A 21,705-nucleotide genomic window follows, 5' to 3' on the forward strand; every position below is an offset into this window, starting at 1 on the left:
TGACATTAGCATCGACATTAGAGTTAGCGCTGACGTTAGCGTTGATGTTAGCGTTAGCGCTGATGTTAGCATTTACATTAGCATTAGCGTTGACGTTTAGCTCTGAAGTTAGCATTGAAATTAGCTTTAGCGCTGAGATTAGTGTTGACGTTATCGTTGACGTTAGTGTAGCGCTGAGGTTAGCGCTGACGTTACCATTAACATTAATGTTGACCTTAGTGCTGACGTTAGCGTTGACCTTAGCGTTGACGTTAGTGCTGACTTTAGCGTTGACTTTAGCGGTGCTGTAGCGGTGATACTTCAAAACCCTTCAACTCATTCACTCAAGCTGGAGATGAACTGATGAACCATAGTGTTGTGATGAATCAAACTAAACAGACACTTACACCTCTGTGGAACTGGTTTCAGCCTCCACACTCCACCGTGCTCCACACTGGGGGGAGAAACAAAGTGAGAGCAGCATGTTGAAACATTCACCTTCATCATCTGTTGTCTCATCACTCTCTACACAACAAGAGTTACAGCTGCCTTTACAAACTGCTTCATCTAGCAGCGGCTTGAACCCTTGTAGGAGACTTTGTCCCTGAGTGGTAAGCTGTCCTCTCCATACCTGAGAGTGTCCAGTCTCCAGCGTGGATCCTCCAGTCCAGCAGAGAGCAGCGCAGCTCCTGAGTCTCCTGGGTGATTGTAGCTCAGGTCCAGCTCTCTCAGATGGGAGGGGTTGGAGCTCAGAGCTGAGGCCAGAGAAGCACAGCCTTCCTGTGTAACCAGGCAGCCAGACAACCTGCACACACACGCACATACACACACACACACACACACACACACACACACCATTTATTCTATCTGGTTTGTACGAATACACTTTATAAAGTGTATTCATTCCATATTGAGGAGTACAAGTAAAAGCTTTATTGATACTTTATGGAGACAAAGCTGTGTCACCCTGTCTGAGAACAGGAAGAGGAAGTGGGGAGATGACATCATCACATACAGCAGAACTTCCTTCACTTGGATGTGAAACAGGATCTTAAACAAATGCTCCTTTCTCAACAGCTATAACTCAATGAGATATTGTTCGGTTAGAGTCAGGAGAAGTCCACTGTGTTTGGTACGCTAAGACCGTATCTTCACATGTTCTAACATTGTGTAGAACCAGGGAGTGTTTTGTCAGCAGGGAAAAGAGCAACAGAAATGTATCAGGCAGGAGCAGCACTTACTGGTCTAGAATAACCAGTTTGAAGAAGAGGCTGATAACTGACCTGAGAGTTTCCAGTGTACAGTGTGGACTCCCCAGTCCAGCAGAGAGCAGCTTCACTCCTGAATCCTGCAGATCATTGGTACTCAGGTCCAGCTCTCTCAGACTAGAGGAGTTGGAGCTGAGAACTGAGGCCAGAGAAGCACAGCCTTCGTGTGTGATCAGGCAGTAAGATAACCTGCACACACACACACACACACACACACACACACACACACACACACACACACACACACACACACACACACACACCATTTACTCTTTCTGGTTGAGAGCAGTTCGTACTAAAGTAACCACATTTATAAAGTGTATTTATCATTCCATTTGGAGGACAAGTTAAAGCTTTATTGATACTTTATGGAGACAAAGCTGTGTCACCCTGTCTGAGAACAGGAAGAGGAAGTGGGGAGATGACATCATCACAGACAGTAGAATTTCCTTCACATGGATATGAAACAGGATCTTAAACAAATGCTCCTTTCTCAATAGCTACAACTCAATGAGATATTGTTTGGTTACAGTCAGGAGAACTCTGCTGTGTTTGGTACGCTAAGACCGTTTCTTCACCTGTTCTAACATTATGCAGATCCATGGAATGTTTTGTCAGCAGGGAAAAGAGCAACAGAAATGCATCAGGCAGGAGCAGCACTTACTGGAAGCTAGAATAACCAGTTTGAAGAAGAGGCTGATAACTGACCTGAGAGTTTCCAGTGTACAGTGTGGACTCCCCAGTCCAGCAGAGAGCAGCTTCACTCCTGAATCCTTCAGATCATTGGTACTCAGGTCCAGCTCTCTCAGACTAGAGGAGTTGGAGCTGAGAACTGAGGCCAGAGAAGCACCGCCTTCCTGTGTGATCAGGCAGCCAGACAACCTGCACACACACACACACACACACACACACACACACACACACACACACACACACACACACACACACACACACACACACACCATTTATTCTTTCTGATTCAGAGCAGTTTGTTCTAAAGTAACCACATTTATAAAGTGTATTCATCATTCCATTTGGAGGACAAGTTAAAGCTTTATTGATACTTCATGGAGACAAAGCTGTGTCACCCTGTCTGAGAACAGGAAGAGGAAGTGGGGAGATGACATCATCACAGACAGTAGAACTTCCTTCACATGGATTTGAAACAGGATCTTAAACAAATGCTCCTTTCTCAATAGCTACAACTCAATGAGATATTGTTTGGTTATAGTCAGGAGAACTCTGCTGTGTTTGGTACACTAAGACCGTTTCTTCATATGTTCTAACATTATGCAGATCCATGGAATGTTTTGTCAGCAGGGAAAAGAGCAACAGAAATGCATCAGGCAGGAGTAGCACTTACTGGAAGCTAGAATAACCAGTTTGAAGAAGAGGCTGATAACTGACCTGAGAGTTTCCAGTGTACAGTGTGGACTCCCCAGTCCAGCACAGAGCAGCTTCACTCCTGAATCCTTCAGATCATTGGTACTCAGGTCCAGCTCTCTCAGACTAGAGGAGTTGGAGCTGAGAACTGAGGCCAGAGAAGCACCGCCTTCCTGTGTGATCAGGCAGCCAGACAACCTGCACACACACACACACACACACACACACACACACACACACACACACACACACACACACACACACACCATTTATTCTTTCTGATTCAGAGCAGTTTGTTCTTAAGTAATGTGACATTTTTTAATTGTAATATTCCCTAGCGATACATTTTTACTGTAATACTCTCACATAGCCATATCCAGTAGCACCAAGCATAGTTTAGAGGTAATTTCCCCTCCTAATCGCCTGAGGGCAGCACTGAACACATTTGACAAAGTTATAAAACATTTACACTAGGGGCAGCAACGGACACACACAGGAAGTGAGAAAACCCAAAGAAGAACACCTGGGATACATAAACTCAGACTCCGCCTTTGCAGGCAGAATCTCTCAGCGGCGTATCCTGCATGCTAAGCTCTGAGACGCTCCGCGCGTGTTATATACCATCCCTCTCCTTTTGTTTCATAGACGATAGACAATAGACCAATAACCTTAACCAAATAAAGTGAGTTAAAAGCGATCCTGTCTCGGCGGCCTTTCCTGGACCAAAATCCACAACAGTAACCACATTTATAAAGTGTATTCATCATTCCATTTGGAGGACAAGTTAAAGCTTTATTGATACTTTATGGAGACAAAGCTGTGTCACCCTGTCTGAGAACAGGAAGAGGAAGTGGGGAGATGACATCATCACAGACAGTAGAACTTTCTTCACATGGATGTGAAACAGGATCTTAAACAAATGCTCCTTTCTCAATAGCTACAACTCAATGAGATATTGTTTGGTTATAGTCAGGAGAACTCTGCTGTGTTTGGTACGCTAAGACCGTTTCTTCACATGTTCTAACATTATGCAGATCCATGGAATGTTTTGTCAGCAGGGAAAAGAGCAACAGAAATGCATCAGGCAGGAGCAGCACTTACTGGAAGCTAGAATAACCAGTTTGAAGAAGAGGCTGAGAAGCACAGCCTTTTTATTTCAGTACTATGAATAACATGTATTACAAAATAATACATGTTACTATGAATAACATGTATTACTAAATAATACATGTTATTCATAGTACTGAAATAAAAAGTAGATCTACAGAGATATTTTGTGGATAATTATTTGTTTTATTCCAATAGTATGTATATTGTGTTGTGAGTGTTGTGAAAATATATTTTTTATAATATCGAAACGGAGCTGAGAACTGAGGCCAGAGAAGCAGAGCCTTCCTGTGTGATCAGGCAGAGAGATAACCTACACACACACACACACACACACACACACACACACACACCATTTATTCTTTCTGGTTGAGAGCAGTTTGTACTAAAGTAACCACATTTATAAAGTGTATTCATCATTCCAGAGGACAAGTTAAAGCTTTATTGATACTTCATGGAGACAAAGCTGTGTCACCCTGTCTGAGAACAGGAAGAGGAAGTGGGGAGATGACATCATCACAGACAGTAGAACTTCGTTCACATGGATGTGACAGGATCAACAAATGCTCCTTTCTCAATAGCTATAACTCAAATGAGATATTATTCGGTTAGAGTCAGGAGAACTCTGCTGTGTTTGGTACGCTAAGACCGTTTCTTCACAGGTTCTAACATGCAGATCCATGGAGTGTTTTGTCAGCAGGGAAAAGAGAATAAATGCGAGCAGCACTTACTGGAAGCTAGAATAACCAGTTTGAAGAAGAGGCTGATAACTGACCCGAGATTTTCCAGTGTACAGTGTGGACTCGCCAGTCCAGCAGAGAGCAGCTTCACTCCTGAATCCTGCAGATCATTGGTACTCAGGTCCAGCTCTCTCAGATTAGAGGAGTTGGAGCTGAGAACTGAGGCCAGAGCTTCACAGCATCTCTCTGACAGGTGACAGCCATTCAGCCTTCACACAAAATAAACAGGAACGTTGTGTTAGGAACTGTGATTAAATGTTTTATGAGAACTAATACATTAGTTTTCATGAATCTATTTTTACATACATGAAAAATATATAACTAATAATAATAAGCTGGATATTTGAATATTAAGAGTTTGATGTCACAAAGATATTCAATTATTAAACAAATTATTAATCTAACTACATGACAATGAGTGATATAAGAATGTACTACAACTACACCTTGTAGCATATCCCACAATGAAAGATAGTCTGACACTTGAACTGATGATTTTAGATTCATTAGAAATCCCAAAACCAACATAAGAGCTGGTAACAAAACACAAAATAACAACAATATATAAGCTCACTTAATGACCATACAAACCAACATAAGAGCTGGTTACAAAGCACAAAACAACAATATATAAGCTCTTTCAATGCCCAAACAGTTTCAGAGCATCACCATAGCCTTGCTCAATTAAACAAACCGTAAGGAAGAGTCATTACAGTTCAAACTACTTTAAGACACAAACCACATGTTTACATTACAGTATTACAACAAATACTAACTGGCTTGTAATACTTGTGCCTCTTCAGGGGGTGAATTAAATAATTCACTGTTTTAATTTCATTTGACCATTTTTTCCTCTCTACTAAAGCATGCGTAAGTACCCGCGATTCACTTTCAATATAAAAGCCTCTCTAACCAAAGCCGGTAATAAGACACTGAAGTCTTAGAACAGGTAGAAATACGTCATGAAGAAACATGAATGACGGTTCAACAGGGCTATCTGTTATATAAGCTAAAATGTAATTGGTTCATTTGCACAACTTATACCATCTTTAACTAAATGTGTTACAACGCATGACCGTTTTTTTTTCCAATGAGTTTTTCCTTGGGCTTGGTACTACAATGTGACACCGTTACCAGCAAATCTGGTTTTGTGTTTCTGTGTTTTAAAGCAATAAACTATTGGTCAATTAAAATGTTGCCATATTTGAGCTTCACAGCATCTCTCTGACAGCTTACAGCCATTCAGCCTTCACAGAAAAATAAACAGGAACATGTTACTGTGTTTGAAAGAAGTTTTTCAACAATAAAGGAATTGTGTTGAAATCTTTATTTGGACATGTATTACTTAAATCAAACATACACTAGTTAATACATTAGATCTTTAAAAGGTCCCATGGCAGGACATTTTAACTTCATGAGGTTTTCTAATGTCAATATGAGTTCCCCTAGCCTGCTTATGGTCCCCCAGTAGCTAAACATTGCGTTAGGTGTAAAACGAGCAGTAGGTATCTTGCTCCGCCTTTGAAAAAAGGAAAGCTGAAACGCGTAGATTTGGGATCTGGCCCCATATGATGACATATGGGGCCAGGTTACCTCCCCTTTCTCTGCTTGGCCTGCCAAGAGAATTTGGCCCGCCAATGAGACAATGAGCTAGGACCGTGCAAGCACCACATGTGTGTGTGTGAATACATACACTAACACAAGTGTTGTTTGTTATTTGGATAACCGTTCCGCTGCTGGTGTTATGGCGCATGACACGCAACACAATAACGCAAGCTTCCATAAAGCTCCCATTTGGTGAAAAGACTAGACTGCGTCGGGTTCTCTGAGGTCTCTGGTATTTCCACAACGAGATTTGTAGTGGGGGTTATCTCGGCCATCGTTGAGAAGGAATTGGGAACCACGAAATGGAGGAGAAAGGGATTGTTGCCCACGATTGTTTCCCGCCGGAGCCTCGCTGCCCGTTGCCCGGGGTTGTCTCCTGCCGGAACCGACGGGCAGCAGGGCTCCGACGGGCAGCAAGGCTCCGGCGGGAGACAACCCCGGGCAACAATCGTGGGCAACAATCCCTTTCTCCTCCATTTCGCGGTTCAGTCTGTACTTATTATTGACATGGAAGTGGAAGAACCAGACAGCTTTTGACCGTGATAATATATATATTATATTACACTGTAAACACGAGCGCATGGTACCGTGGCCGCAAGCTGCTACCACACCCCCACCCTCCACCTTGACCCTCCTCTAAAAAGAGCACATTTGTGGTGAGCTCATTGTGGGACTGGCTCGTAGTGGCTGTAATTCTGCACCAAGGCTGAATTTCTTGAATGTCTTCAAATACTGCATTAGGGGCCCACTAACACCTATATATAAGCATCCATAAAGTAGTATGCCATGGGATCTTTAAATATTTTTTATGGATTGGGTGTACAATTTGAGAGGACGGATGGAAGAGATGGAGGGAATATTGTATAGCTGTTTAGTCATCTTCAAAATTATTTTTATATCAATATTGCTTTTACATTGTTGTATTATGATTATTGGGATTCTTGTAATGTAAAACATGTTATAAGTGAGATGTTTTGTATATAATTATATCTTTTATTTTCTAGTTTGATGTATATTGTTTTGTGTCATTAGTGCACTTACAGAGATGTTTTGGAGGCTTTGACCACTGGCAGCAGCCTCAGAAGACCCTCCTCTGAATCTGAGTATTTCTTCAGGTCAAAAACATCCAGCTCCTCTTCTGATGTCAGTAAGTTGAAGACCAAAGCGGACCACTGAGTAGGAGAGAGAGATTTTCTGGCGAGACTTCCTGATGTCAGGTACTGTTGGATCTCCTTCACTAGAGAACGGTCGTTCAGCTCATTCAGACAATAGAACAGGTTGATGCTTCTCTCTGGAGAGAGATCGCCATTTATCTTCTCCTTGATGTAAGACACGGTTCCCTTATTGGTCCGTGAGCTACTTCCTGTCAGTCCCCGCAGACCTTTTTTAATCTGAGTGGTCAGTGATCTACCTTTTTTCCGTCCCAGCAGACCTCGTAGGACAATCTGATTGCTCTCCAGAGAGAGGCCCAGGAGGAAGCGGAGGAACAAGTCCAGGTGGCCGTTCTCACTCTGTAAAGCCTTGTCCACAGCACTCTGGTAGAGGAAGAGTTTGTCTTTCCTGGAGGTTCGTAGTTCTTCTGTGAGCAGATTTACACCAGTGTTGATGAAGGACAGAAAGACATAAAGGGCAGCCAGAAACTCCTGGATGCTCAGATGGACAAAGCAGAACACCCTGTCCTGGTACAGACCACACTCCTCTTTAAAGATCTGGGTGAACACTCCTGAGTACACTGAGGCTGCTCTGATATTGATGTCACACTCTGCCAGGTCTGCCTCATAGAAGATCAGGTTGCCTTTCTCCAGCTGGTTAAAAGCAAGTTTTGCCAGAGAAACAATGATCTCCTTGCTCTCTGAACTCCAGTCTGGATCAGTTTCAGCTCTCCCATGGTACTTCCTGTCCCCCTGTATGGACTGAACCCTCAGGAAGTGGCTGTACATCTGAGTCACCGTCTTAGGCATCTCTTCAATGTGGGATGTTTTGAAGATGTCCTCCAGAACTGTAGCAGTGATCCAACAGAAGATTGGGATGTGACACATGATGTGGAGGCTTCGTGATTTCTTGATGTGGGAGATGATTGTGCTGGCCAGCGTCTTCTCTTTGAATCTCTTCCTGAAGTACTCCTCCTTCTGTGGGTCGGTGAACCCTCTCACCTCTGTTACCATGTCAACACTCTCAGAAGGGATCTGATCGGCTGCCGCAGGGCGTGTGGTTATCCAGATGCGAGCAGAGGGAAGCAGGTCGCCCCTGATGAGGTTTGTCAGCAGCACATCCACTGAGGTCGGCTTTGTGACATCAGTCCAGGTCTGGTTGTTCTGGAAGTCCAGAGGAAGTCGACACTCATCCAGACCATCCAAGATGAAGACAACTTGGAACTGGTCGAATCTGCAGATTCCAGCTTCTTTGGTCTCAATAAAGAAGTGATGAAGAAGTTCCACCAAGCTCAACTCTTTCCCTTTCAGTAAATTCAGTTCTCTGAAAGTCAAGAGAAATGTGAAGTGTATGTCGTGGTTGGCTTTTCCTTCAGCCCAGTCCAGAGTGAACTTGTGTGTTAAGACGGTTTTACCAATACCGGCCACTCCAGTTGTCATTATTGTTCTGATTGGTTGATCTTGTCCAGGTAAGGGTTTAAAGATGTCTTCACATTTGATTGGTGTTTCCTCCTTGGCCAGTCTCCTGGAAGCTGTTTCAATCAGTCTGACCTCATGTTCCTTGTTGACATCTCCACTGCCTCTCTCTGTGATGAAGAGCTCTGTGTAGAAGTCATTCAGACCTGTTGGCTGTCCTGCTATAGCAATTCCCTCAAACACATGCCTGGACTTCTTCTTCAAATGAGACTTGAATTTATGTTGGCACTCGACAGCAGCAGATCCTAAATGAGAAAACAACAGAAGACATCATATAGTGGATGGTGAAATCAGTGGAAACATGTAAATATTTCCTCTTAAATTATCAACTTCATGATATTTAGAGGCTTTATAACTTTGGTCGAAGAAGCTGGTCATAACAAGGACTGCGCATTACAGATTCAAAATGTTCAGGATTATTAAAGTGTAAATCCGGCAAAAATTGAACCCAGGGTCTTTTTCTGCATGAAAACCAATCAAATAAGCCGTTTAGGTCATTTTTTCGTTGACCAACCAGTATAGTGCTTGCCCAGAGCAACACTAAGAGCCCAAATGGCTAACAGTGCATTGGCTAGGGGTGGTGCGCCGAACGCTTCCAAACTGCATTTAATCATTAATATTGCTCAGAATAGCACAAAACATCTGCAGTAGCATGACTAGGGTCCCTACACATAAAACGGAGCATCAACAACTTAGTTAGCATAACTGGCATTTATAAAAAAAAAGACAGCATTTTGAAGTTATTTCAAAAGCAATAGTTGACTTGTAATAATGATAGTGAATCAGTGGAAACTAATTTGCTATGCTGATATAACAAGATAGTGTTGCATTTCTTCCACTAAGTTATTCTGCTATTGATTTGCAGCATATTGTTTAACATTCTGTAACCTGATAGACCCACAATAATCCTACATATCTGGATCAAACCATTTAACCTGATAGACCCACAATAACCCTACATGTCTGGATCAAACCGTTTAACCTGATGTGCCACAATAACCCTACATATCTGGATCAAACCATTTAACATGACACCCTTACCCTAACCCGAGGGAAGATATCTCAACATTGAAAAAGGGATGTAAAAAATCTCAGGATATGTCATTTAGTGTGAGCAGAACAAATAAGAGTCTATTCTGCACTTCAAAATAATTATTCATTCTGTTTTCAAAATAAGAGTCTCTCACCGCCCCACAGTGTGTCAGCTGGTTCCTCCTGGTCCATCAGGCAGAGCTTTGTGCCTGCAGACTATTAGCAGATGGAGATGCTATTTAATGTTCACGTAGAGCTTAAGTCAAATATCTTGTTGGACATTTACACACCTTGATCAGCTCTGTTTGAGGCTGTACAGACTGAGCACTGGTAACCTTTGACCTCTGGTGGGGTTGTCTGTGGGGAGAACACACACAATAAACATACAAGAGAGAGAGAGAGAGAGTTTATATTTATACTGTGCAAGTATCCTGTGTAATTGTATTTATTTAGTTATTATTCTACGTTTTCTATCTTTATTTCATTTTTACATTTATTTTCACTTTTTTTTTATTGTGTTATTTTGTGTTATTTTGTGTCTTATTCATCCCTTAATATCTCTTTCGCTGTACTTTTGACTCTTGAGCTGCAATAACAAGAGAGATTCCCCTTGTGTGGGATTAATAAAGTTGATCATATCTTATCTGCTTGTGAATGTTTTATTGGTAAATGTCTTTGTGTGTGTGTGTGTGTGTGTGTAAGGAGTACAGGTAAACTGTAATCCTCTTCAGTTAGTTAATGATTTACAGCCTTACCCCTCCTCTCATTATCACCATGTCAAACACATCACTGAAACAGCCTTATCCCTCTTCTCATTATCACTATGTCAACCACATCACTGAAACACCCTTATCCCTCCTTGCATTATCACCATGCCAACCACATCACTAAAACAGCCTTATCCCTCCTCTCATTATCACCATGTCAACCACATCACTGAAACACCCTTATCCCTCCTCGCATTATAACCATGTCAACCACATCACTAAATCATCCTTATCCCTCCTCTCATTATCACCATGTCAACCACATCACTGAAACAGCCTTATCCCTCCTCTCATTATCACCATGTCAACCACATCACTGAAACAGCCTTATCCATCCTCTCATTATCACCATGTCAACCACATCACTGAAACAGCCTTACCCCTCCTCTCATTATCACCATGTCAACCACATCACTAAAACAGCCTCTTATTACCAATATTTCAACCACATCACTAAAACAGTCTTATCCCTCCTCTCATTATCACTATGTCAACCACATCACTGAAACAGCCTTATCCCTACTCTCATTATCACCATGTCAACCACATCACTAAAACAGCCTTATCCCTCCTCACATTATCACCATGTCAACCACATCACTAAAGAGAGAGAGAGGGAGAGAGAGTTTATATTTATACTGTGCAAGTATCCTGTGTAATTGTATTAATTCAGTTATTATTCTACGTTTTGTATCTTTATTTAATTTTTACATTTATTTTGTATGTTTATTCATCCCTTATTCATCCCGTGTGTGTGTGTGTGTGTGTGTGTGTGTGTGTGTAAGGAGCATAGGTTAACTGTAACTGTGTCAGTTAGTTAATGATTGATTGTGAGAGAGAGTATCAGTAGAGTCTGATAACAACCAACTGGTCTGTTGTCATGGTCTGTTTGAAACTCCTACCTCTCCTCTCTGGAGGGGCGTCCATCTTTAAAGACAGGAGGATGCCACATAGAGCGGTCACTCTTCATGGAGACACAGCTGGGTCCAGGGGAGTCTGCTCTCTGCTGCTTCTCTGGTCTTCAACACAACACACACACACACACACACGCACACAACACACACACACACACACACACACTCAGACTAATGATGGCGTCATGATATATCACCGCTGAGCTCTGAGATGGACAACAGTCACAGACAGAGAGATGCTCTTCTTACCTCTGAGCTTTGCTCTGGCGGCCATGTTCCCCAGACAGAGTGGTCTTAGAGGTAGGACCCCCCTCCTCTCTCTCCTCATCCATAGCAGAATGGAGACCTGGACACAAACACAACTACACATTGTTTCTACGGCCTTCAGCGTTTTACTTCTGCTTTTATATAAGTTTCTTACTGCCGGTCACAGGGGGCTGTTGTCTGTGGGACGAGAGGCAGGGTGGTCTTTCCTGGACACATAGACCCTCTTATTCTCAATGAGGGTAAAGATGTGGAGATGCCTCCCAGACGTTTCTAATAACTATTTAATAACTATTTATCATTCCACACAGAGGATCTCTAAGGGCTTCAAATGTGTCTGATCAAGATCAAGCTCACCATGCGGATATCATACCTACTGTTCCCTGTGCTGGTTAAACCGCTCTGAAGGCATGACCATATATGGACTTCCTCATGTCATATGACATCACAACCAGATCTGTGATGCGGGCCCACAGAGAACAAGACCCAGGACAAGATGACGTTCAAACACCCTCACTAACCAAGATGGCCGTCTTCCTGACTAATGACAATAATAATCATAACATCACAAATATAACAACTGGACATAATATCCAAAGTACCTTTTAAGTTACCCAAGGATACTAAATCAAAAAAGTATTTTAACATTAACCTCACACTTGAATCCAAGCTGAAACGTTATGGGTTCAATCCACAATGTCCACAGTCTTACTTGTAGCATCCTATAGAGCAGAACTCCCCCTAACCCCTACCTGCTCCTTAATGACCTGTCTCTGTACTGTCTAACCCCTACCTGCTCCTTAATGACCTGTCTGTACTGTCTAACCCCTACCTGCTCCTTAATGACCTGTCTCTGTACTGTCTAACCCCTACCTGCTCCTTAATGACCTGTCTCTGTACTGTCTAACCCCTACCTGCTCCTTAATGACCTGTCTCTGTACTGTCTAACCCCTACCTGCTCCTTAATGACCTGTCTCTGTACTGTCTAACCCCTACCTGCTCCTTAATGACCTGTCTCTGTACTGTCTAACCCCTACCTGCTCCTTAATGACCTGTCTCTGTACTGTCTAACCTCTACCTGCTCCTTAAGGACCTCTCTGTACTGTCTAACCCCTACCTGCTCCTTAATGACCTGTCTCTGTACTGTCTAAACCCTACCTGCTCCTTAATGACCTGTCTCTGTACTGTCTAACCCCTACCTGCTCCTTAATGACCTGTCTCTGTACTGTCTAACCCCTACCTGTTCCTTAATGACCTGTCTCTGTGCTGTCTAACCCCTACCTGCTCCTTAATGACCTGTCTCTGTACTGTCTAACCCCTACCTGCTCCTTAATGACCTGTCTCTGTACTGTCTAACCCCTACATGCTCCTTAATGACCTGTCTCTGTACTGTCTAACCCCTACCTGCTCCTTAATGACCTGTCTCTCTACTGTCTAAACCCTACCTGCTCCTTAATGACCTGTCTCTGTACTGTCTAACCCATACCTGTTTTCACTGTCAGTCTCTTTGGATAAAGAATCTGCTAAATTATTTATTAGCGATGAATATTTACGATGAATCATGGAATGAAGTGAGCCACACCAAACTGTCAGACTCATTATGAGGAAATGATGCTGTGAACCAACCAGTTGGACCAGTTCCCCTCCCAGTTCACGCTCCTCTCAGACTAGCCTCCTATTGGCTGCTGTTCCGTGACATTACTCTACAGGTGTCAGGTGTCCTGTAAAGCCAGAGCAAGGCGGTTCTCAGAGAGTTACTTGATTTCAACGTGAAGCAACATGTAAGAATGTCTATTTCTTAAGGTAGAAAGACACGTTTGTAGACTACCTCTCCGCGTTGGTAACGTGTCCCTCATTGTCCCACACTAACACACTCTTTGTCACACATGAGGTCTGTTGGGATCTACCCAGTGATGAAGACTTTGTTCAAATATGAAGAGAGCTATGATGTCTAGAAGCTCAGACACAAAGACAGAGACACAGTGAGAGGTTTTAAGTGTGCTACAGTTCAAACGTGTACGTAACATCTAGTAACACTTTTAACCGTAGGTGATTACAGACAAATAGTACTCTTCCTATCGATATGATGAATAAGTTATGCATATTTATGTTAAATCAGGGTGGAGTACAGTACCTGAGTCTTCTCCCCGCTGTAGTGAAGTGAGCCACACCAAACCGTCCGACTCTTTATAAGGAAATGATGTGAACCAAACCAACCAGTTGACACTCCTCTCAGACTGGCCTCCTATTGGCTGCTGCTCCATGACTCCACTCAGGAATGAAGAAGAGGAACTTGGGTTGGGCTCATCTCGTTACGCCCAGGTATTCAGAAAAGGGCCAAGGTACACACACACAGACACACACACACACACACACACACACACACACACACACACACACACACAGACAGACAGACAGAGATCCCACACACATACAGTTCACACAGACATACGCACACACACACACACAGAGTTCACTAACACAGTAAACACACACACACGCACACACACACACACACACACACACACACACACACATAATTAGAGTGACAGAGGCGTTTTTTAGAAACACAGTATTCCCACAAAAGGCTGCCATTAAAGAGTGTTCATGTGTGTGTTCATCTAAAGACTGTTGCCGTGATACGTTACAGTGAAAACATCATCATTTAAATAGTGAATGAGGTCAACTGAACTCTTACTTGTTGTTGAGGTCGATACCCAGCAGCATATTCACCGTGTGAGTCGTCTGGTTGGGTTGGATTCTTTTCTTCCTTCCTGATCCTGCTGCACCCTTTACAGGCAGCCACGCACACACACACACACACACGCACACACACACACCCACACGCACGCACACACGCACACACACACACACACACACATTTTGTAAGCTATGTCAGAGACAGTTTTTAATTTTAAAGCCTACAAATGTACAACAACTCATGTTTAAAAATAATCATTTTGTTTTAACCTCTTTTTTTTTTTTGACTATGCATGTCTATGGACTATGCATGTTTTGACTATAACAACTCTGTGTGTATGTACTGTGTGTGTGTGTGTGTGTGTGTATGTACTGTGTGTGTGTGTGTGTGTGTGTGTGTGTATGTACTGTGCGTGTGTGTGTATGTACTGTGTGTGTGTGTGTACTGTGTGTGTGTGTGTGTGTGTGTGTGTGTGTGTGTACTGCGTGTGTGTGTATGTACTGTGCGTGTGTGTGTGTATGTACTGTGTGTGTGTGTGTGTATGTACTGTGTGTGTGTGTGTGTGTGTGTATGTACTGTGTGTGTGTGTGTGTGTGTGTATGTACTGTGTGTGTGTGTGTGTACTGTGCGTGTGTGTGTGTGTGTGTGTACTGTGCGTGTGTGTGTGTGTGTACTGTGCGTGTGTGTGTGTATGTACTGTGTGTGTGTGTGTGTGTACTGTGTGTGTGTGTGTGTGTACTGTGTGTGTGTATGTACTGTGTGTGTGTGTACTGTGTGTGTGTGTGTGTGTATGTACTGTGTGTGTGTGTGTGTGTACTGTGTGTGTGTGTGTGTGTGTGTGTACTGTGCGTGTGTGTGTGTGTATGTACTGTGTGTGTGTGTGTGTGTGTGTGTGTGTGTACTGTGTGTGTGTGTGTGTGTGTGTGTGTGTGTGTGTGTGTGTGTATGTACTGTGTGTGTGTGTGTGTGTGTGTACGTACTGTGTGTGTGTGTGTGTGTACTGTGCGTGTGTGTATGTACTGTGTGTGTGTGTGTGTATGTACTGTGTGTGTGTGTGTGTGTATGTACTGTGTGTGTGTGTGTGTACTGTGTGTGTGTGTGTGTATGTACTGTGTGTGTGTGTGTGTACTGTGTGTGTGTGTGTGTGTGTGTGTGTGTGTGTGTGTGTGTGTGTACTGTGTGTGTGTGTGTGTGTGTGTGTGTGTGTATGTACTGTGTGTGTGTGTGTGTGTGTGTGTGTGTACTGTGCGTGTGTGTGTGTATGTACTGTGTGTGTGTGTGTGTGTATGTACTGTGTGTGTGTGTGTATGTACTGTGTGTGTGTGTGTGTGTATGTACTGTGTGTGTGTGTGTGTGTGTACTGTGTGTGTGTGTGTACTGTGTGTGTGTGTGTGTGTGTGTGTGTGTGTGTGTATGTACTGTGTGTGTGTGTGTACTGTGTGTGTGTGTGTGTGTGTGTGTATGTACTGTGTGTGTGTGTGTATGTGTATGTACTGTGTGTGTGTGTACTGTGTGTGTGTGTGTGTGTGTGTGTGTACTGTGTGTGTGTGTATGTACTGTGTGTGTGTGTGTGTGTATGTACTGTGTGTGTGTGTGTGTGTGTATGTACTGTGTGTGTACTGTGCGTGTTGCCTCAGCGCGGCTCCTCCCTGGGCTCGCTCCCAGCTCTGTGCCGTGGATCAGGACGCAGCAGAAGGTGGCCGCTGGCTCCAGGACGGAGGCCCTGCAGAGACCCCTGCTGGCCCCCCGGGGACGCAGAGCCCAGGGCAGCAGGGGGGGGGGGGGGGGGTGTAGCAGAGAGCAGCTCCACCGCTCTGGGGTCTCCAACCTGCCACCTCTCCAACGACCACACTACGGCGTGGGAGTGGAACGCTCTGACCGCTGAGCCAACAGCCTCCGGCCTCTACCTCAGCGGCTAGAAGCCTTCTTAAGGCCCGGGGCTGTGAGGACGGACGCACTGACGCCGGCTAAGGTAAGGGAAGGGAAGGTCACTTTATTTGTACCCAAGGGTAGATTTGGTTGCAGGGTAGAAAGAGTGGGCCGCACACACACATTACACACAGACAACATTGACCACATTGACAAGAAGACAATGACATGACAGTGACAACAAGTGCTCCAGGCGTAGAGATATGGATCAAAAGTACACGATAAGTACTATCAAAATACCTTTGGTGGAATACAGAGTAAAGACCACCGTATCAATACAAAGAAGCTGGGTCAATAAGTAATGAGATGAATAGATTAGGAAGGCTGTGCGTGATTTTAAAAAGATTCATGGTGAACCACACACCAGGCCACGCCCATCTCCTTTTTTGGGCTGCTTCCTGCCCTTTGTTCTTTTTTCCCGCCGTTTTTCTCCGTTCACCTTGTTTGTCGTTCGGGGCGTCGTTGGTTTGAGGATTTAAAGCCGGCCTTTTCAGTGGACCTGGTCACATGGTCACGGCGTTGTGCGTCACCTGACCGCCGTGCGAGCGCCACCAGCTGGAAGCTCTTACTGAAGACGGTTAGAAGGTGAACCTTTTCACCGCTTCTGGACCCGCCTGTTGTTGACGAAGGCTTTGGCCTGTCGTCTTTGGATCGTCTGCCTGTACCTGTCTGTCTGTACCTGTCTGTACCTGTCTGCCTATACCTGTCTGTCTGTACCTGTCTGTACCCGTCTGTCTGTACCTGTCTGCCTGTACCTGTCTGTCTGTACCTGTCTGTCTGTACCTGTCTGTCTGTACCTGTCTGCCTGTACCTGTCTGTCTGTACCTGTCTGCCTGTACCTGTCTGCCTGTACCTGACTGCCTGTACCTGCCTGTCTACGAACCCTGCCTGTACTCTGTCAGTGTGTATGTGTGTGTGTGTGTGTGTGTGTGTGTGTGTGTGTGTGTGTGTGTGTGTCTACAGACCAGAGGCAACGAGGGGTGTAGAGATGTCCACCCCTCCTCCTTGGTCACTTGGTATGACCCGGCCACACACTTTCTCCCAGAAGCCCCTGGTGTCGGGGACCAACACGCTGCGCTCTGATAGGCTGACCCCTGGAAGGTCAAAGGTCAAAAGGTAAAGGAGAGGGAGAGAGAGAGAGAGAGAGAGAGAGAGAGAGGGGGAGGGAGGGGTAGAGAGAGAAACCAAACTGGGTGTGGTCTCAGCAGCCTCACCTGCTCTGAGTTCTGATTGGACGCTGGGGCTGGCGGAGGCGGCACACCCGTTGATCGTTGACCAATCAGTGGTCAGCAGGTTAACGGACGCTCACTCTGACCCACAGTGTCGTCCAATCACAGGGAGACGGGGGGAGAGAGGGGACAGGGAGAGAGAGAGAGACAGAGAGTGTGTGTCCGGCCGTCTGTCTGTGGTTTCTTTCTACAACGGACACAGAGACACTGAGGCACCGCCCCTCCCCCCCCCCCCCCTAACCAAAACCCAGGGAGGAGGTCCCAGAATAATATCAGAACAACATTTGTTGTTTTATTTATAATTTCTGATTAACAAATTATTATTCTTAAAGCACTTATGTAACATTATTTAGTAATAAAAGGAGAATGATGATGGGCTGAACACACGAGAACATTCAGTTGGATCCACTGAGTTGTTTATTAAAATTATGCTTCATTAACAAATGCAACAGAAAAATAGTCCCTTACATGTACACAATAAACACAAGGACTGAAACAATAGAAGCTGCAGACTTTACTAATCATAAACAGGTGTGCACGTATCTTTAATAACTGAACATGTTCTGCTGCCGTTTGGTTCCCAACAGAACACCAGGAATCAATACTCAGTTTAAAGTCATTTACAACACAGACCTCCTGCTTATTATGAATGAAATATAAAATCTTCTTTAAATCAGGTTCCTTTGGCACTGAGCTGCTCTATTCACACTAACACTGAAGTAATGCATACTAGCCTTTCATGACTCACAGTAAAACAAACAATCTCTCTTAACCTCTTGTTGTTCCTAAGGTCAGTCTTAAACTGCAAAAGACCCGCCTTCTTTGCTGAAGGTCTAGTCAGTGTGTCTGACAGACACGGTCATAGCACTAGAGGAGCAAGTAAAGGACAGCTAGCTTTACCCAGACCGAGGTCCAATCTACTGAAAAATACCATCATTTACACAACAATTTCATTATGGAATGAACTACCAAAAAAACATACGTTCTAGCAAAAATAGCAAATACAACTTTAAAAAGTCTGCAAAAAAATCATGTGGTCCATAATGTATATACATTTTTAATGTTGTCATTTCTTTTTGTAGCCTTCATATCTTTTTTTAACTTTTTTATTAGTCTATTTCTATTTGAGTTTGACATAAGGTCAAACAAGTGATTGTCTGTTGTCTATATTTGATGTTTGGGACCCAGGAAGACTAGCTCTCTCTCTGGTGTGTTGCTAATCGGGATCCTAATGAATCTAATCTCATCTAAATCATCCTTGTTAGGATTAGGACAAAAGTGATGATCAGAGCCCTGGAGAATAAAATATGTTAATGTGTGAAAATGGACAAATATTGTAGCATAAAAAAAACATGTGATTTACCATCAATTGGTATTTAATATACATTTCAAATTAAAAATGAAATCTTAATAAAACCTGCTCAGGTAACCCTATGGAAGATCTTAAAAGTCTCTTCCTTTCATGGTTTACCAGCATCAACTTTTAGGAAGCCCCATAAAAAGGAGGGGGAGACGAGGGGGAGGAGGGGAGAGGGAGATGAGGGGGGAGGAGGGGGAGAGGGAGACGGGGGGAGGAGGGGGAGAGGGAGACGGGGGGGAGGAGGGGGGAGTGGGAGACGAGCGAGAGACGAGAGAGAGAGAGAGAGAGAGAGAGAGAGAGAGAGAGAGAGAGAGAGAGAGAGAGAGAGAGAGAGAGACTATGGCCGTGTCCCAATTCAGGGGTTGCATCCTTCGAAGGACGCATTTGAAGACCGCATACGTCACAGCGGCGCGTCAAGTGCTGTCCCATTTTGAAGGGTCCTTCGAATGCGGCCGAGATATGCAGCCTTCGTTTCCCGGATTTGAAGGACGCATCGGATGCATCCTTCACGGCCCAACGTATCCCAACATTCATTGCGCGTTGGATATTTTTTCAGAAATGGCGCGGAGAGAGCGGAAGCAGCAGCTGCAGCGAATACATATTTAATGACAAAACTATGTACAAACATTTTTTTATATAAAAGTAAGGTTGGGACCATTTTAAATATGTAACTTTATTGTCAAAGTGCAATTACATTAACGCTAGACATATAACGTTAAACTAATTAACGTTAAGCCAACGTCCTCTCTTCCTCTTCACCCGCCGGCTCCGGCGGTGAATCTTCTCCCACTCCTCCAATTAAAGATAAAACATAACCAATAAAATGATAATTTCTGGCTCCATATATCTCCTCCACTGTCCGGTTTGAACCGCAGCTGTCAGGGTTGCTAGGAGACAGGAGCGGCGCGTGGTCGCGCAAGGTAAAGGACGTTAACGGCTGGTTGCGCAATCCGGAAATGCTCCGTAGGCTAGACCGTCCCATTCCACAACGCTCGTTCGGCCTTCGATGAAGCCTTCGCGGTCTACGAAGGCTGCATCCTTCGAAGGACGCATCCTTCGAAGGATGCAACCCCTGAATTGGGACACGGCCTATAACTGCCACAGAAACTACAAAAAAGGCCTCCCCCCGGACGAAAACAACTTCCTGTGTGTGTGTGTGCACCCGTCCTCCGCCCGCCCTTTTTTTTTTTCTACAACCGGCACAGAGACGCTGAGTCACCCTCCTCCCGCCCCCATACCCTAAACCCAGGGAGGAGGTCCTCCTGGGTGAAGGAGGTCCTGAAGGTGTGGATGTGTGTCAGTGTGTCTGAGGACCCTCCTACACCTCGGGACACTCTGTAGAAGGACAGAGTGCCAGCAGGCCGGTCCAGATACACTCCTACTCTGGTAGAGCCAGCGGAGGGGAGACGTGTGTCTGTCTCTCTACCGTAGTACAGGGCAGAGTAACCACCATCATCACAATAAAGAATCCAGGACTTGTTGTCCTCTCCAAGCCAGCTGCCACCACCCCCTCCTCTCCTTGTGATTCCTCTGTATGTCACTGCTATATAAACACATCCTTTCCACTCTACCTCCCAGTAACAGCGGCCAGTCAGAGCCTCTCTACACAACACCTGGGGCCAGGAGTCAAATCTCTCTGGGTGATCCGGATACGACTGGTCCTCTTCAACCCACGTCACCTTTCTGTTGTCCTCAGACAGAGAGAGTCGTCTGTAGGCTGTGTTTGGGTCCAGTGTGAGTTCACAGGCATCTGACGGGAGAACAAGACATGATATTATTCATAATTCCCGAGATATTCCAGGTTATTCGCCCAAAATCCCCCCATTCATTCTCATTGGAAAATTCAAAAAACGCTGATTCATGATATTATATTCATTGATATACGCTGATATTATATATATTATATAGATATTTATATATTATATTATATAATATCATATTATATATAGAGCTCCAGGAGTCGCAAACGGCAACAATCACTTTCTCCTCCAAGCTGCGGTTCACTGCGGAGTGCAGGGAACGGTTGGCCCGGCTGGTTGAACGCTGATTGGCTGTTTTACGTTACTTCCCCCACGTTACTTCACCCAGGGAGTGAACGCTGATTGGCTGTCTCACGCAAATACCGTGGCAAAGTTGAAATATTTCAACTTCAGCAAAATTCTTCGCGCTGCAAATCCTTGTGAACGTGCTCGCCCGTGACAGGGCAAAATGTCGCGCCGTCAATCAAATCTTGCCGCAGGTTTTTGCCGCGACAAATTTCGCAGATTCACGTCTCTGCGTTGACTTTGTATGGAATCGTGTCGCGCCGTTGCATTTGGTGTGAACACACAGTTACGTCCTTGCGGACCCTCCTTGCGTCCACCACAAGGGCCTGACGTGCGCCTCCCAAAGAATGTCACCTTCCGTCGAGGCGACGCAGCAGCGAGGGCTGTGATTGGTCCACTCACTAAAACCCGACGCAGAACCATAAAGGTTCACGACTCGTCGAAGCGTCTGCGTGGTCGTTGTGTTGCGTGAACGTGGGACCATAATCAGCCCTTAACTGTTGGACCAGAGAACTGGTAGGTGTGTACACACACACACACACACACACACACACACACGTATATCTTAGTGCTGTCAATTGATCGCACAATTTGCTGTGATTAATCACGATCAATTGCTTTTTTTCTCTTAAAGGGACACTGTAGCATTTTAAGAAATGTATTAGCTCTTCCCAGGTTTAAAGAGCTAATGAAGGATTACGACTTTTCAAAAGGACTCTGAAGTTGCCTGCTTCCTTATCAACAGGTAAGTCAAT

General features: G+C 44.5%; 1 protein-coding gene across 1 annotated transcript in view; it reads right to left on the reverse strand.

The window, feature by feature from the left end:
* Positions 1-315: 315 nt before the first annotated feature.
* The window catches only part of LOC311376186 (protein NLRC3-like), a gene marked incomplete at both ends in the record, with an annotated part of 31,807 nt that continues 10,417 nt past the window's right edge, over positions 316-21,705 (reverse strand). The window contains 7 exons of the mRNA XM_084491050.1: positions 316-433; positions 611-784; positions 1,263-1,436; positions 1,956-2,129; positions 2,655-2,828; positions 4,513-4,686; positions 7,124-8,954. Coding sequence (XP_084347176.1) covers positions 316-433; positions 611-784; positions 1,263-1,436; positions 1,956-2,129; positions 2,655-2,828; positions 4,513-4,686; positions 7,124-8,954 — 2,819 coding nt within the window. The remainder of the gene's footprint in view (positions 434-610; positions 785-1,262; positions 1,437-1,955; positions 2,130-2,654; positions 2,829-4,512; positions 4,687-7,123; positions 8,955-21,705) is intronic.

This window comes from Micromesistius poutassou (assembly GCF_964030765.1).
Source record: "Micromesistius poutassou genome assembly, contig: SCAFFOLD_2840, whole genome shotgun sequence".
NCBI classification, from domain to species: Eukaryota; Metazoa; Chordata; class Actinopteri; order Gadiformes; family Gadidae; genus Micromesistius; species Micromesistius poutassou.